Raw genomic sequence first — 18,613 nt, 5'->3', positions numbered from 1 at the left:
AAATGCCCCCCCCCCCAAAAAAAAACAAACACCCAGCACTATCGAGACGAGGAGCAAAAAACGATTCGAGCTTGGTGACAGGATTGTCTCTTGAGGGCGGGCTTTGATGCTGAGGATAATTTTTTTTACCGCACAAAAACACATTCACGCAAAGGAAGCACACACATGCTTGACGATTTCTCCTGTCCTGATTGTTTGTGTTGGAATCTTCAAGATCATGCATTTGTGATTTTTGTTTTAATGTTTTTCAAGTAGAGGTAAGATTATGTACGTAAATATCTTATTCTTAATCATAGTAACTAAAAGTAAAGAGGTCAATAAGTTACTTTTCTTCGACTCTTCGGTGCAAACCTTCTTTCTTCAGCTTGCGCGCGGTTTTGTGTGTGATTGTAGGAATTCCAAAGTAACACAAACGAGCTTGTGAATGTGATATGGCACCATCTATGCGATTTCGATTGGTGTACCCTTTTTTCACAAAAAGGGGAAATTATCCATTGGCTTAAAATGAGCGAAAGATTTCAGGGAAAATTGTATTCTGCCGCCAACACTTTTTCATTTGTTTTATGAAATTGAAATAAAAATTAAAATAGTTTTTTTTTGTAAAGCTTTCGCATGTGTTGACTTGCTTTGAGTACATTAGAATTAGAATTAGATACTAATTGGACACTGCTGATAATGTGGTGATCAGGATTGTGGCACGCTGGTTAAACAACTTCAAATCATAATACATGTTTTAACTTTTAGCAATGTAATGTACAACTTGTTTGGGTGTGCAGATATTGGGAATACCATGGATCCCAAACTAAAAAACACACTTATACCACCGTATAACTTGCATGTCGAAAAGATCAAACTGGGATGCTACTGGCATCAAATTATTTTGTTTCCTAAAGATACAATTTACGATATTCTATTCTGTACAGGTTTCTGAGTGAGACCGATTGGACTGAACTTTGAGGTGTATCCATTCTAGCTCAAGATGTATGCCTTCCATAAGCAGATCCATCCACCTACAGGCATTGAACACTGTGCATATTGTAACTTCTTCTCGGCTAATGAGAAGAGTCTTCTAGTTGCTCAAGCATCGGAGCTTACTGTGTACAAACTGCTCAAAGATGTGGAGGTAAAGACAAAGGTTCACAGTTTCAGGATTTGTCAGGTTTCTCTGTCCTAGGATTTGAAAAACAAAAATTATAGGAAAACAAACCAACAAAATGTTCAAACTTAAACAATGTTCAAAATTAAAAAGTGCTTTTTAATTGTCCATAAGTCTCACATGCTCATGTGAAACCTTTGACTTCTGGAAAAGTCATTAAGTTTGTATAGTACCACCATCATGGCTCTCACATGACTGCGCTTCTGGCGACTCCTGGATTATAGATGTGCAAAGGGCCTTTACACTATTACTGGGGCAACTACTTTAAAACAAGTCTAATGAAACCTTACTATCTAGGGCATGGATCAATTATTTTGCTTTTGGGGCTTTTTCTGTCATCTTGATCATTGGTCTATAAAACCCAACAATTTCATTTGCCACTTAAGGATGTATCATTCTGAATTTCAGTAGTGTAACCTGTATATAGGATGAGCAGCTAAACCAAATTGAATTCATTGTCCTGTGCACTCGTCAACAGGTTTAAATCTTGACTCGTATTCTTTTTGACTTCATTGCAGACAACGGCGAAAGCACCCGAGAAGAATATTGGTAAGTGGTTAATGTAATCTTTGGTCCAAGTGTTATTATTTGATCAATTCAAATTTCATCTAAAAGATTATTATTAGTATTACCAGAGAAGTATTCCTCTTTAACTTTGGTAGGTTGGGTGGCTCTTTAGAGGTGCTGGACACATGTTCCATCTTGCCACTCACTGGTGATTTTGTGTAACTTTTTAAATAGTTTTTAATGTAATGCATGTTATTGTGTACACTCTATATTAGTAACTTTTTTGAGAGTTTAATATTGATTTTTAATTTATTAATTGACAATTGATTAGATGGATCAATAATCAAGCCTAAGAGAGAAAAGCTTGAGCATCTGATGACCTTCTCTTTGTATGGCAATGTGATGTCATTACAAACTGCAGCGCTATCTGGCAATGGAAGGGATGCTCTTCTAATCAGCTTCAAAGATGCCAAGGTAAGAAGCTATTCAATGTCTTAGTACTGCATTTTGAGATTGACTGGAGTAGGGTAGTTGAAAGGTTGCGTTATTAAATAGCGAGAAGTCCCTTTGTTCTATTGAGAGAAAGTAGAACTTCTCAAAAATAGTAGATGAACAGCAGGACTTACTTATTAGAGTAAGTAGTCTCCTAACCGTCTGCAGTAGATTGCAACATGGGTTCACAGCCGGGCACTTCTTATTTGAACTTGGTAGTTTTCCTATTGCTATTCTACTCAGCTGCAGAAGATAAACAGTCTTCCAGTCAGATTCTTCTCAGCAGTAGTAGATACATTTGTGCATTTGTAAACAGCTGGACATTTCTTAATTGAACTCTGTAGTTTCCCATTTCCAACTCTGCAGCATTATTAGGTCTAGCCGGACAATTTTTTGAAAAAACAATGTATACAGCAAAATAGATGTTATCACAAATATATATTTATATCGGTACTTTTAGTTAAACAATTTATACCAGTCCTCATTTTTGCTTTAAAATGGACTTTCAGCTTTCAGTTGTTGAGTATGATCCAAGCACACATGACTTGAAGACGCTTTCTATGCACTACTTTGAAGAAGAGGATCTGAAGGTAAGGCAGTTATCTTTGCAAACAATTTAATGCTGCTTCAATTGTTCTTTTCATTTCAATTTTTGATTAAGAGTTTTAGTTTTTCTTCAAGTAGAAATAAACAAGCTAGTGACTGATCAATATTGACCATTCTGAAATGGTTTTGCCTGATGGGGGCATTCTACTAGCCATCAATAATATGATACTAATACTGTGAAGGAACTATATTTGTACCTTTAACCCTGATTACTGCAGTATCTGAATTAAGTGATTTGGAATTCACAGAGTCATGGTATGAATACCTTGATGCAGTATTGCAGCAAGGTAATTTTTTTATTAAACTCTTTCTCATGGAATTGGAAAACAATATGTCTATGCCACATAGTTTTCTTCGTGTAATAACTAAGATTCATACCTCGGACAGTTTCGCTATTCCTATTGGTGGAGACCGCGTCACGTGGGGGTGTTTAAACGGTTGATAATGACCAGCTGGAGCTGTTTATAACCGGTTGTTTTCGGATATGTTTAGATGCATACTACGCACACAAATGCATATCCAAAAACTGTCTCAGTCATAAAAATGCAACACACGTACAGAGCTCAAGTTCGATGGGAAAATGGATAAGTTTTACAGAGGTTCTTACTTTATTACGCCTTTTAACCAAAAAGTCATTTATGAATGGGAATAAAAGAGAAGTGACTCATTCTTAAACTGCCATTTAAAACCTTGCAGGGTCGTGGCCTCTGCGATAAAGGCCCCCGCCTTCGGCTCGGCCATGACTCTGCCGGTTTTAAACAACAGTTTAAAAACTCGTGGCTACCCTTTTATTCCCTTATTAGAAACTCAATAATAGTTGTTTTCTTTGCTCTATTTCAGGATGGTTTGTACCGAAACATTCATATTCCTTATGTACGAGTTGATCCTGAGAATCGTTGTGCTGTTATGTTGGTTTATGGATCCAAACTTGTAGTCCTTCCTTTCAGTAGAGGAGATACTCTTGTTGAAGAAACAGAACAAGTCACTAAGAAGTAAGTCAATAGACCTTTATCATGCTGTCACCATCTTTGTCATGTTCCATGTTTCCAATAACAGTAATGAATGGTAAAGTTAATTGCGCATGGCACCAGACTTTTATTTCGTCCAGCTTCAGTTTGGTTAAAGTGAGTTGGAATGAAGTAAAATCAAGATGACCACGCCGTGATAAAGGTCTATTTAAATCAAATATCTCAATGCCAGACAACGAACACCATTGTGTGAATTTTAGGCTGACATCATTTCAATCTTCTTTCTTGCAGGTAATATATTTGTTCCCAATGTACAATAAAGGTTCAGGTCAGACAGATAAGTTCATCAGTACATGTTTTATTTGTGGTATACAGGGCTCATATTTGGGAGACAAATCCAAAAGACTAGAGCGGCTTGTAGCTCAAAATATGTACTGGACCAGAAATATGTGGACAAAAAAGTTTCCAGAGTCCTGACATAGTTTAACATGCATTGAAATGTTTTTATGTGAACAATTAAGCGCTAAGACATGTAAGAGAACTTCTCATTTGTCTTTTTGGGTATCAAGTACACTTCATTACTCAACAGAATTGAAAGGTATTTAACAGACTCGAGGTTAATATTTGAACATATTTTGTTTCTGTTAAAGAAACAGTGAGGTATTGGTATTCAATTGTAAAACATAAGACTGCCGGACTTGTCTGGTCTTGAGATTACTTGCCCGACACTAAAACCACTGGCCTCAGGGCCTGCGAGTACTGTGCAAGCTTTAAGCCATGTTATGTTACATACATGTACAGTATTGATGTATGAAGTTAACTGCAGGAACTCATCATGTTGAATTCTGAATCGATAAATTATCCACATTTGAATGAATCTGACCACTTTCTATTTATTTCTGTCTGATTTATTTAGGAATGCAGTTTTACCGAGCTATGTGATCAATCTATCTGAACTAGAAGAACATGTATTGAACGTTGTGGATATTCAATTCCTACATGGTTACTATGAACCGACATTACTTCTTCTTTATGAACCGTTACGAACATGGCCTGGGTAAGTGATTTCATTTATTATACATCCAACATTAGAATTAACTCCAATAACATGTATTGAATGTTGTGGATATTCAATTCCTACATGGTTACTATGAACCGACATTACTTCTTCTTTATGAACCGTTACGAACATGGCCTGGGTAAGTGATTTCATTTATTATACATCCAACATTAGAATTAACTCCAATAACATGTATTGAACGTTGTGGATATTCAATTCCTACATGGTTACTATGAACCGACATTACTTCTTCTTTATGAACCGTTACGAACATGGCCTGGGTAAGTGATTTCATTTATTGTGCATCCAACATTAGAATTAACTCCAATAACATGTATTGAACGTTGTGGATATTCAATTCCTACATGGTTACTATGAACCGACATTACTTCTTCTTTATGAACCGTTACGAACATGGCCTGGGTAAGTGATTTCATTTATTATACATCCAACATTAGAATTAACTCCAATAACAGGATGAATAAAAAATGAGAAGAAATACCCTTTAAGATATGGGAGGAAAACCCCAATGGGAAAAACCTACATATTCAGGTAGGGACTGAAAACCCAATTGACATGCAAGGCTCTGGTCTAAGATGGGATTCAAACCGGGGTCCACAGAGATGAAACGCAGAGAAAGAAATCACTGATCCAATTTGATATTTTAGATTATACGATAAAATATGTAGGGCTTGCCCTTAGCATTTTTCAGTGACTAGCCAGCAGGACAATTTTGATGTTCCATCAGCTTCACTGGTTCTCATTTAATATTAGATAGGGATGTTTTTCAACACTGATCTAGCCACTTAAAATAAAGTTTAACTGGTCCCGGCATGTTTTAATTGGTATTTGGCCAGCGGGTTGGTGTAAAGGGAGAATACTGACACATGATCTGGTAATTCACTGGACGGTTACAGCATATTTTAAACCTCACATCACATTGTTATCAAGGCTGATGTTTAGTTGTCTTCACTTCAATTTCCGGTCACTATTTCCGAAAGTGGCTGATTTTTTGCATAGGGCGTTGCATTTTATAATGATTGGTTTTTTTTCAATTGTTTGTTTCAGTCGTATTGCTATGAGACACGACACATGTGCTATGGTTGCATTATCATTGAATCTTGGGCAGAAAGTTCATCCAGTCATCTGGGCATTGAATGGTCTGCCGTATGACTGTGTACATGTGTGTGCTGTACCCAAACCAATAGGTAGGTACCGGGTGCTGTACCCAAACCAATAGGTAGGTACTGTATGACTGTGTACATGTGTGTGTTGTACCCAAACCAATAGGTAGGTACCGGGTGCTGTACCCAAACCAATAGGTAGGTACCGGGTGCTGTACCCAAACCAATAGGTAGGTACTGTATGACTGTGTACATGTGTGTGCTGTACCCAAACCAATAGGTAGGTACCAGGTGCTGTACCCAAACCAATAGGTAGGTACTGTATGACTGTGTACATGTGTGTGTTGTACCCAAACCAATAGGTAGGTACCAGGTGCTGTACCCAAACCAATAGGTAGGTACTGTATGACTGTGTACATGTGTGTGTTGTACCCAAACCAATAGGTAGGTACCAGGTGCTGTACCCAAACCAATAGGTAGGTACCGGGTGATGTACCCAAACCAATAGGTAGGTACCGTATGACTGTGTACATGTGTGTGTTGTACCCAAACCAATAGGTAGGTACCAGGTGCTGTACCCAAACCAATAGGTAGGTACTGTATGACTGTGTACATGTGTGTGTTGTACCCAAACCAATAGGTAGGTACCGGGTGCTGTACCCAAACCAATAGGTAGGTACCGGGTGATGTACCCAAACCAATAGGTAGGTACCGTATGACTGTGTACATGTGTGTGCTGTACCCAAACCAATAGGTAGGTACCAGGTGCTGTACCCAAACCAATAGGTAGGTACTGTATGACTGTGTACATGTGTGTGTTGTACCCAAACCAATAGGTAGGTACCAGGTGATGTACCCAAACCAATAGGTAGGTACCGGGTGCTGTACCCAAACCAATAGGTAGGTACTGTATGACTGTGTACATGTGTGTGTTGTACCCAAACCAATAGGTAGGTACCGGGTGATGTACCCAAACCAATAGGTAGGTACCGGGTGATGTACCCAAACCAATAGGTAGGTACTGTATGACTGTGTACATGTGTGTGCTGTACCCAAACCAATAGGTAGGTACCGGGTGATGTACCCAAACCAATAGGTAGGTACTGTATGACTGTGTACATGTGTGTGCTGTACCCAAACCAATAGGTAGGTACCAGGTGCTGTACCCAAACCAATAGGTAGTTACCGTATGACTGTGTACATGTGTGTGCTGTACCCAAACCAATAGGTAGGTACCAGGTGCTGTACCCAAACCAATAGGTAGGTACCGGGTGCTGTACCCAAACCAATAGGTAGGTACTGTATGACTGTGTACATGTGTGTGTTGTACCCAAACCAATAGGTAGGTACCAGGTGCTGTACCCAAACCAATAGGTAGGTACCGGGTGATGTACCCAAACCAATAGGTAGGTACCGTATGACTGTGTACATGTGTGTGTTGTACCCAAACCAATAGGTAGGTACCGGGTGCTGTACCCAAACCAATAGGTAGGTACTGTATGACTGTGTACATGTGTGTGTTGTACCCAAACCAATAGGTAGGTACCGGGTGATGTACCCAAACCAATAGGTAGGTACTGTATGACTGTGTACATGTGTGTGCTGTACCCAAACCAATAGGTAGGTACCGGGTGCTGTACCCAAACCAATAGGTAGGTACTGTATGACTGTGTACATGTGTGTGTTGTACCCAAACCAATAGGTAGGTACCGGGTGCTGTACCCAAACCAATAGGTAGGTACCGTATGACTGTGTACATGTGTGTGCTGTACCCAAACCAATAGGTAGGTACCAGGTGCTGTACCCAAACCAATAGGTAGGTACTGTATGACTGTGTACATGTGTGTGTTGTACCCAAACCAATAGGTAGGTACCGGGTGCTGTACCCAAACCAATAGGTAGGTACCGTATGACTGTGTACATGTGTGTGCTGTACCCAAACCAATAGGTAGGTACCAGGTGCTGTACCCAAACCAATAGGTAGGTACTGTATGACTGTGTACATGTGTGTGCTGTACCCAAACCAATAGGTAGGTACCAGGTGCTGTACCCAAACCAATAGGTAGGTACCGGGTGCTGTACCCAAACCAATAGGTAGGTACTGTATGACTGTGTACATGTGTGTGCTGTACCCAAACCAATAGGTAGGTACCGGGTGATGTACCCAAACCAATAGGTAGGTACTGTATGACTGTGTACATGTGTGTGCTGTACCCAAACCAATAGGTAGGTACCAGGTGCTGTACCCAAACCAATAGGTAGTTACCGTATGACTGTGTACATGTGTGTGCTGTACCCAAACCAATAGGTAGGTACCAGGTGCTGTACCCAAACCAATAGGTAGGTACCGTATGACTGTGTACATGTGTGTGCTGTACCCAAACCAATAGGTAGGTACCGGGTGCTGTACCCAAACCAATAGGTAGGTACCGGGTGCTGTACCCAAACCAATAGGTAGGTACTGTATGACTGTGTACATGTGTGTGTTGTACCCAAACCAATAGGTAGGTACCGGGTGCTGTACCCAAACCAATAGGTAGGTACTGTATGACTGTGTACATGTGTGTGCTGTACCCAAACCAATAGGTAGGTACCGTATGACTGTGTACATGTGTGTGTTGTACCCAAACCAATAGGTAGGTACCAGGTGCTGTACCCAAACCAATAGGTAGGTACTGTATGACTGTGTACATGTGTGTGTTGTACCCAAACCAATAGGTAGGTACCGGGTGCTGTACCCAAACCAATAGGTAGGTACTGTATGACTGTGTACATGTGTGTGCTGTACCCAAACCAATAGGTAGGTACCGTATGACTGTGTACATGTGTGTGTTGTACCCAAACCAATAGGTAGGTACCAGGTGCTGTACCCAAACCAATAGGTAGGTACCAGGTGCTGTACCCAAACCAATAGGTAGGTACTGTATGACTGTGTACATGTGTGTGTTGTACCCAAACCAATAGGTAGGTACCGGGTGATGTACCCAAACCAATAGGTAGGTACTGTATGACTGTGTACATGTGTGTGCTGTACCCAAACCAATAGGTAGGTACCAGGTGCTGTACCCAAACCAATAGGTAGGTACTGTATGACTGTGTACATGTGTGTGTTGTACCCAAACCAATAGGTAGGTACCGGGTGCTGTACCCAAACCAATAGGTAGGTACTGTATGACTGTGTACATGTGTGTGCTGTACCCAAACCAATAGGTAGGTACCGGGTGCTGTACCCAAACCAATAGGTAGGTACCGTATGACTGTGTACATGTGTGTGCTGTACCCAAACCAATAGGTAGGTACCAGGTGCTGTACCCAAACCAATAGGTAGGTACTGTATGACTGTGTACATGTGTGTGCTGTACCCAAACCAATAGGTAGGTACCGGGTGCTGTACCCAAACCAATAGGTAGGTACCGTATGACTGTGTACATGTGTGTGCTGTACCCAAACCAATAGGTAGGTACCGTATGACTGTGTACATATGTGTGCTGTACCCAAACCAATATCTTGTTATATTTGTTAAGGTGGTGTGTTACTTCTAGCTGTGTATTCAGTCCTATTTGTAGTAGGGTTTGTTAGTATTACTATTCATTGTAATCTTGTTATCTTTGATAAGGTTCTGTGTTGCTTCTAGCCATGTATTCAGTCCTATTTGTATAGGGTTTGTTAGTACTTCTTGATTCTAACATTACAAGCTTGTTATATTTGTTAAGGTGGTGTGTTACTTCTAGCTGTGTATTCAGTCCTATTTGTAGTAGGGTTTGTTAGTATTACTATTCATTGTAATCTTGTTATCTTTGTTAAGGTGCTGTGTTACTTCTAGCTGTGTATTCAGTCCTATTTATTCTAACCTTGTCTTTATTATCTTTGTTTAGGTGGTGTGTTGCTTCTAGCCGTGTATTCAGTCCTATTTGTTAGTACTCCTTGATTCTAACCTTGTCTTTATTATCTTTGTTAAGGTGGTGTGTTGCTTCTAGCCGTGTATTCAGTCCTATTTGTTATTACTCCTTGATTCTAACCTTGTCTTTATTATCTTTGTTTAGGTGGTGTGTTGCTTCTAGCCGTGTATTCAGTCCTATTTGTTATTACTCCTTGATTCTAACCTTGTCTTTATTATCTTTGTTTAGGTGGTGTGTTACTTCTAGCCGTGTATTCAGTCCGATTTATTCTAACCTTGTCTTTATTATCTTTGTTTAGGTGGTGTGTTGCTTCTAGCCATGTATTCAGTCCTATTTATTCTAACCTTGTCTTTATTATCTTTGTTTAGGTGGTGTGTTGCTTCTAGCCGTGTATTCAGTCCTATTTGTTAGTACTCCTTGATTCTAACCTTGTCTTTATTATCTTTGTTAAGGTGGTGTGTTGCTTCTAGCCGTGTATTCAGTCCTATTTATTCTAACCTTGTCTTTATTATCTTTGTTAAGGTGGTGTGTTGCTTCTAGCCGTGTATTCAGTCCTATTTATTCTAACCTTGTCTTTATTATCTTTGTTAAGGTGGTGTGTTGCTTCTAGCCGTGTATTCAGTCCTATTTGTTAGTACTCCTTGATTCTAACCTTGTCTTTATTATCTTTGTTAGGGTGGTGTGTTGCTTCTAGTCGTGTATTCAGTCCTATTTATTCTAACCTTGTCTTTATTATCTTTGTTAAGGTGGTGTGTTGCTTCTAGCCGTGTATTCAGTCCTATTTATTCTAACCTTGTCTTTATTATCTTTGTTAAGGTGGTGTGTTGCTTCTAGCAGTCAATTCTCTTCTATACCTGAATCAGAGTATTCCTCCTTACGGCGTTTCACTCAACTCAATCACAGAGCGGAGTACAGCGTTTCCTCTCAGTAAGTAACTTATGGAAATTCTCAATTATTGGAAAATCTCATTAATTGTCACGAACATTTTACACAGGAATAACACTTTTTTGCTGCTGTTGTTTTCTTATGATTGTTTTGAATGAATCTTTTCTTACTCTAGGACCACAAGATGGTGTCTGCATCAGCTAAGATTGTTTTCTTATGATTGTTTTGAATGAATCTTTTCTTACTCTAGGACCACAAGATGGTGTATGCATCAGCTAAGATTGTTTTCTTACGATTGTTTTGAATGAATCTTTTCTTACTCTAGGACCACAAGATGGTGTCTGCATCAGCTTAGATTGTGCTCAAGCCACTTTCATCTCTTATGACAAACTAGTTTTGTCTCTTAAAGGAGGAGAAATGTAAGTCATTCTTATCAATTAATCAATTATAATTTAACCGTACGGTGTAAAGGGATGCAGGAGTCTGCGATAATCTGGCACCAGTTTACACAAGGCAATTCCCGATTTGCTAACATTGTTAATACTGACTGTTTATACCTTCATGTCCCTGTTTCATTATAGCTACGTACTGACGTTGTTAATTGACTGTATGCGAAGTGTAAGAGGTTTCCATTTTGACAAAGCTGCTGCCAGTGTATTAACCTGCTGTGTAAGTATGCTGAATATTTAGATCTTTCAGCCTCTCCACGTTTGATAACATCTTTAATCGCAATTTGTTTTTGGACAGACTTTCAGTGGATGTTTTAATGCAAAGAACAACATTGGGTTTTCCACAATTTTTTGTTGACAGCCAGACAGTTGATATTTTTATCCACCTGGACTCTCCAGTGTGTAACAAGTTGAGGAAGGCACCTTCTGTACCTTTGTTTCATTCATACAAAGAAGGACAACAGGTTCTGGAAAACATGCCTTGTAAATTTTCGTTTTTTCTGGTGTTCTTGTGTAACTCCAAATTACAGACTTTTGTCCTGTTGTACAAGTGTGTGGCATTCAAGAATGAATTGGCTACCACCTCGTTTAATTTGGCACAAATAATTACTCATGAAGCTCCAAAAGCTCTGAAAAATAATTTCCATGAATTTTGCTGATGTTGCCTGAATGCTGCATTTTGGTTTGGAAGATGTCCATCGTAAATGACTTCAGAGAGACTTGTTAACATAAATCTTCAGGAAGGTTTCCATGAAGTGTCTGTTCTATTTTTGTGTAGATTTGTTCATTGGATGAAGGATATCTGTTTCTTGGTTCGCGTCTTGGAAACTCTCTCTTATTGAAGTATGCAGAGAAAGCAACAGATGGAATCACTACAGGTAACTTCGTCTTCAAGTTTCTGTTTTAACATTTTATTCATATTTCTTGAATCTGGTTATTCACTGCTAGAATGCAAAGGATTAGGAGTAAATAATATCTACAGAAACAAAACTAAGAAGGTTATGAGTTAAACTGAAGTTGTGAATGTAGAATTCTAAATATTTGTTCAGAAAATAGAATTAGCTGTTGCAAACTGCTTAGCAACCAAAAGGACATATGGTAAAGTAGTTAGGAATTTGATCAACCAGGCAAAGATCATCCATTATTCATCTCAAGTACAAGAATCCTCAGGAGATCAAAAGAAGCTTTTCAAGATAATTGGTAAGTTGTTGCTCAAACCCAAAACCCCTGTCCTTCCATCCACTTACAATGACCAGGACTTAGCAAATGAGTTCCAGAAATTCTTTGTCACCAAGATTTCAGACATCCGCTCATCATTTTCATCAGTCCCTTACAACGTGCCGCAGACATTGCCACAACTTCAACCAGAGTGTAGACTATCTGTGTTTTGAGCCTGCGACTGTTGCTGAGATTCAAAGGGTTATTATGAAATCTCCTTCAAAATCCTGTGAGCTGGATCCAGTGTCAACATCCATGATAAAGCAAAACATCGATATTTTTGTACCCTACATCACTAAGCTTGTAAACGAATCCCTCAGTTCCGGTTGTTTCCCCGATAGCCTCAAAGTTTCCTACATCAGGCCGCTCATCAAGAAACCAAACCTGGACAAGGAGATATTCAAAAACTACAGACCGGTTGCAAACTTAAAATATCTTGGAAAAGTCATTGAACGAGTAGTTTCATCACGTATTTCTGATCACATTCATACTTTCAACCTGTCCGACGTGTTCCAGTCAGCATACAAGCCTTTCCATGGGACCGAGGCTGCACTAGTCCGTGTGAGCAACGATATTCTCTCTGCAATGGACAATGGTAACCTTACAGCACTAGTCCTGCTAGACTTGAGTGCTGCTTTTGACACTGTCGATCACAACATCCTTCTCTCTCGGCTCCAGAATCACCTTGGCATAGAGGACACAGTCCTAGCATGGTGCAAATCGTATCTCTACAATAGAACTCAGCATGTATGTATTGGCACCGCGATATCCGACCCTGTTGTTTTGAACTACTCTGTGCCACAGGGGTCGGTACTCGGCCCGCAGTGGTTTACGCTATACACTTTACCGATTCGTAACATCATCCTGAAATTTAATCTGAATTACCATGTGTACGCAGACGACACTCAGCTATACATCACATTTAAATCTTCTCAAGAAAACGCCAATGCATCTATTGCAAGACTTGAGAAATGCATCCAAGAGATTCGACGTTGGACACAACAAAACTTCCTGAAGTTAAATGATGATAAGACAGAGTTCCTTCTATTTGGGTCACGTCAACAGTTAACTAAGGTTTCAGTGCCATACATCTCCATCGGTGATGCTCGGATAGCTCCCTCGCTGAAAGCTCGGAACTTAGGGGTTATTTTTGATTCATCAATGACACTTCAGCCACACATCAACAACATTGTTCGTTTATCATCATATCACATCAGGAATATAGGTAAGATTCGCAAGTACTTGGACAAAAGTGCCACTGAAAAGGTCATTCACGCATTTGTTACTTCTCGTCTTGACAACGGCAATGCTCTTCTCTACAGTCTTCCAAAACAACCAGATTTCCAGACTTCAACGGCTCCAAAATACTGCCGCCCGCATTGGGACACTGTCTAGAAAATCCTGTTCTATCACCCCCATTCTGAAACAACTACACTGGCTCCCTATCTCTCAACGAATCATCTTCAAGCTGATGCTCATTGTCCACAAAGCTCTAAATGGCAAGGCTCCCCACTATATTTCTGAACTGCTTCAAGTTTACACTCCATCAAGGAATCTTCGATCAAGTTCTATGCTTCTCCTCATTGAACCCAAGTCTCGACACTCATGGGGTGACAGGTCTTTTTCTTTAGCCGCGCCACGCATCTGGAACTCTCTACCACTTAATCTTCGATCTTGTCTTTGTACTGCAAAATTCAAGCCTCTTCTCAAAACTTATCTTATGTCACAGGTTTTCAATGACTAATTTTGTTGTGTCTGTTTTTCTTTGTGTTGTGTTTTGTTTTTGTTTTGTTTTTGTTTTGTTTTTGGTTTTACTGCGCCTCGAACACCCAGCAGGGTGGATATGTGCGCATTACAAGTCTTATTATTCTTATTATTATTATTATTATTATTATTATTATTATTGGTTTAGATGCAAAAATAATGGCCTGCATTTTGGCTCTCTCTAGACAGCATTTCAAGTAATCTTCTTAAGTAACTAAGTAACTTTTTATTCTTGCAGATATTGTTAAGAAAGAGAAAGATGATGAAAAGAAAGAGGTAAGAAGAAGCTGATATCATATTGAGGATAAAAGAGGAGTAACATAAATAAAAACAAACTTAATTGATTATTAGTAAACATTTTCCCTTTAAGTTAAGTTTATTTTTAATAAATAACTAGTTTTTTATTTATGAACTAGATACAAGCAACTCTATACCTACCATCCTTAAAAAAACAGGAAGAAATCAAGTAACTAATATCTTATTTTATTTGAGCCATACACCGATAATATGTAAAGCACTGTGTATTTAATACTCTCTTGTACAGGATTCAAACCTCCTCTAGCTACCTGCTCTAGAAGGTCAAAGGTTATGAGTTTGAATCCCACCCGAGTAATTTGCCTGTAGATTTGTTGTCCCAGCTGAGTATACAGTGCTTAATACACATTGGTGTGCGAGTAAAACTGAATAGTATCTTAATACACATTGGTGTGCGAGTAAAACTGATTAGTATCTTAATACATGACAGTGCTTAATACACATTGGTGTGCGAGTAAAACTGAATAGTATCTTAATACACATTGGTGTGCGAGTAAAACTGAATAGTATCTTAATACATGACAGTGCTTAATACACATTGGTGTGCGAGTAAAACTGAATAGTATCTTAATACACATTGGTGTGCGAGTAAAACTGATTAGTATCTTAATACATGACAGTGCTTAATACACATTGGTGTGCGAGTAAAACTGAATAGTATCTTAATACACATTGGTGTGCGAGTAAAACTGAATAGTATCTTAATACATGACAGTGCTTAATACACATTGGTGTGCGAGTAAAACTGAATAGTATCTTAATACACATTGGTGTGCGAGTAAAACTGATTAGTATCTTAATACATGACAGTGCTTAATACACATTGGTGTGCGAGTAAAACTGAATAGTATCTTAATACACATTGGTGTGCGAGTAAAACTGAATAGTATCTTAATACATGACAGTGCTTAATACACATTGGTGTGCGAGTAAAACTGAATAGTATCTTAATACATGACAGTGCTTAATACACATTGGTGTGCGAGTAAAACTGAATAGTATCTTAATACACATTGGTGTGCGAGTAAAACTGAATAGTATCTTAATACATGACAGTGCTTAATACACATTGGTGTGCGAGTAAAACTGAATAGTATCTTAATACACATTGGTGTGCGAGTAAAACTGAATAGTATCTTAATACATGACAGTGCTTAATACACATTGGTGTGCGAGTAAAACTGAATAGTATCTTAATACACATTGGTGTGCGAGTAAAACTGAATAGTATCTTAATACATGACAGAGCTTAATACACATTGGTGTGCGAGTAAAACTGAATAGTATCTTAATACATGACAGTGCTTAATACACATTGGTGTGCGAGTAAAACTGAATAGTATCTTAATACACATTGGTGTGCGAGTAAAACTGAATAGTATCTTAATACATGACAGTGCTTAATACACATTGGTGTGCGAGTAAAACTGAATAGTATCTTAATACACATTGGTGTGCGAGTAAAACTGAATAGTATCTTAATACATGACAGTGCTTAATACACATTGGTGTGCGAGTAAAACTGAATAGTATCTTAATACACATTGGTGTGCGAGTAAAACTGAATAGTATCTTAATACATGACAGAGCTTAATACACATTGGTGTGCGAGTAAAACTGAATAGTATCTTAATACATGACAGTGCTTAATACACATTGGTGTGCGAGTAAAACTGAATAGTATCTTAATACACATTGGTGTGCGAGTAAAACTGAATAGTATCTTAATACATGACAGTGCTTAATACACATTGGTGTGCGAGTAAAACTGAATAGTATCTTAATACACATTGGTGTGCGAGTAAAACTGAATAGTATCTTAATACATGACAGTGCTTAATGCACATTGGTGTGCGAGTAAAACTGAATAGTATCTTAATACACATTGGTGTGCGAGTAAAACTGAATAGTATCTTTATACATGACAGTGCTTAATGCACATTGGTGTGCGAGTAAAACTGAATAGTATCTTAATACACATTGGTGTGCGAGTAAAACTGAATAGTATCTTAATACATGACAGTGCTTAATGCACATTGGTGTGCGAGTAAAACTGAATAGTATCTTAATACACATTGGTGTGCGAGTAAAACTGAATAGTATCTTTATACATGACAGTGCTTAATGTACATTGGTGTGCGAGTAAAACTGAATAGTATCTTAATACACATTGGTGTGCGAGTAAAACTGAATAGTATCTTAATACATGACAGTGCTTAATACACATTGGTGTGCGAGTAAAACTGAATAGTATCTTAATACACATTGGTGTGCGAGTAAAACTGAATAGTATCTTAATACATGACAGAGCTTAATACACATTGGTGTGCGAGTAAAACTGAATAGTATCTTAATACATGACAGTGCTTAATACACATTGGTGTGCGAGTAAAACTGAATAGTATCTTAATACACATTGGTGTGCGAGTAAAACTGAATAGTATCTTAATACATGACAGTGCTTAATACACATTGGTGTGCGAGTAAAACTGAATAGTATCTTAATACACATTGGTGTGCGAGTAAAACTGAATAGTATCTTAATACATGACAGTGCTTAATGCACATTGGTGTGCGAGTAAAACTGAATAGTATCTTAATACACATTGGTGTGCGAGTAAAACTGAATAGTATCTTTATACATGACAGTGCTTAATGCACATTGGTGTGCGAGTAAAACTGAATAGTATCTTAATACACATTGGTGTGCGAGTAAAACTGAATAGTATCTTAATACATGACAGTGCTTAATGCACATTGGTGTGCGAGTAAAACTGAATAGTATCTTAATACACATTGGTGTGCGAGTAAAACTGAATAGTATCTTTATACATGACAGTGCTTAATGTACATTGGTGTGCGAGTAAAACTGAATAGTATCTTTATACATGATACATATTTATCATCTATTAAATATGATCTTGTTTAAAGGATGAACCACCTGTGAAGAAGATTCGAAGTGATGATGCAAGTGACTGGATGGGTAAAACCACCTTCCTTATTTATTATTTTTGGATCAATATCTGAACATTTTTCCTTGAACAATAATCTTCTTCAGATTATCTCCTTCTGTTCTTGAGACATGGTCAGTTTTCAAATCTTCTGACATAATAATTTTATTCCCCATTCTTTCCTTGAAATTCTCAACATCCTTGCACCACATCCCAATAGCATCAATGAGTGAAGTATGTTTATTTGATCTTTTTATGATTGTTTTTGACTTTGATTGTTGACAGCGAGTGATGTAGCGTTAGTTGAAGATCCAGAGGAGTTAGAGGTATATGGAAAGGAAACCGTGCAGAGTACCAGCTCTAATGTCATGACCTTTGCATTTGAGGTCAGTATAAGGTCATCTTGAGATGAGGTCATTATATCAGTGCAATGCTTTTCCATATTACTAATATTAAAACGATATTAAAACGTTATCATGTACTCTCTTGGTATTCAATTGCCTAGTTTTACAATTTATTTTACAAATGTAGATAGTATTATCTGTTTACCTTGGTCCAATTCCAGAGACCTGCTAAGCACACAAATTTGCTTAGCATGAAAGTTTGGCCTTCATAAAAACAGGATTTCCAACCTAATTTCCATGTGATTTTCAGGGTAAGCAAACAACAGCTGAAACCAGTAACAGGCAATATGCATCGAATGGAAATTTTGTTGGTAATCATGTTTTTATCAAGGAAGAAATTTTATGCTAAGCAAATTTTTGTGCTCAGCATCTCTATGAAATTGGGACCTTGTTGGCAAGCAGTGTAAATTGGAGCCCTACTATTAGATCTCAAGAGACACTTTGTAGAGATGGGTTGAGATTGGAAGTAATACGAACAATGTTACACCAGGTCCGAATCGGCGGCTATTGCTACGGCTGGATTGCTGCATATAGGAAGTCCATAGCAACACCGTTAGCAACAGCCATAGCTGTAACCGAAGCCGTCAATTGTGATCATACATCAATACTGCATTGTCTGATTGAAATTGATAATGATGATGATGATGATGATTATAGTGTATTATTGAAATTGATGATGATGATTATGATTATAGTGTATGATTGAAATTTATTTTGATTATTTGTCTTTTAGGTGTGTGATAGTTTGATCAATATTGGACCATGTGGTAACATGACCATGGGGGAACCAGCGTTCCTTTCTGATGAGGTAATTA

At 38.3% G+C, this 18,613-nt stretch overlaps 1 protein-coding gene across 1 annotated transcript in view; it reads left to right on the top strand.

Moving 5' to 3' along the window:
- Positions 1-143: 143 nt before the first annotated feature.
- The window catches only part of LOC117289072 (cleavage and polyadenylation specificity factor subunit 1-like), a 51,028-nt gene continuing 32,558 nt past the window's right edge, over positions 144-18,613 (top strand). Inside the window, exons 1-16 of the mRNA XM_033770015.1 lie at positions 144-257; positions 924-1,123; positions 1,675-1,705; positions 1,995-2,137; positions 2,665-2,745; positions 3,602-3,753; positions 4,646-4,786; positions 5,858-5,997; positions 10,629-10,739; positions 11,023-11,116; positions 11,279-11,366; positions 11,925-12,024; positions 14,367-14,404; positions 17,375-17,426; positions 17,680-17,780; positions 18,532-18,606. Of these exons, the coding sequence (XP_033625906.1) occupies positions 980-1,123; positions 1,675-1,705; positions 1,995-2,137; positions 2,665-2,745; positions 3,602-3,753; positions 4,646-4,786; positions 5,858-5,997; positions 10,629-10,739; positions 11,023-11,116; positions 11,279-11,366; positions 11,925-12,024; positions 14,367-14,404; positions 17,375-17,426; positions 17,680-17,780; positions 18,532-18,606 (1,491 nt within the window). The 5' untranslated portion in view covers positions 144-257; positions 924-979. The remainder of the gene's footprint in view (positions 258-923; positions 1,124-1,674; positions 1,706-1,994; positions 2,138-2,664; positions 2,746-3,601; positions 3,754-4,645; positions 4,787-5,857; positions 5,998-10,628; positions 10,740-11,022; positions 11,117-11,278; positions 11,367-11,924; positions 12,025-14,366; positions 14,405-17,374; positions 17,427-17,679; positions 17,781-18,531; positions 18,607-18,613) is intronic.

Source organism: Asterias rubens, chromosome 4 (assembly GCF_902459465.1).
Source record: "Asterias rubens chromosome 4, eAstRub1.3, whole genome shotgun sequence".
In the NCBI taxonomy this organism is placed as follows: domain Eukaryota; kingdom Metazoa; phylum Echinodermata; class Asteroidea; order Forcipulatida; family Asteriidae; genus Asterias; species Asterias rubens.
This window is presented reverse-complemented; position numbering and strand designations above follow the sequence as displayed.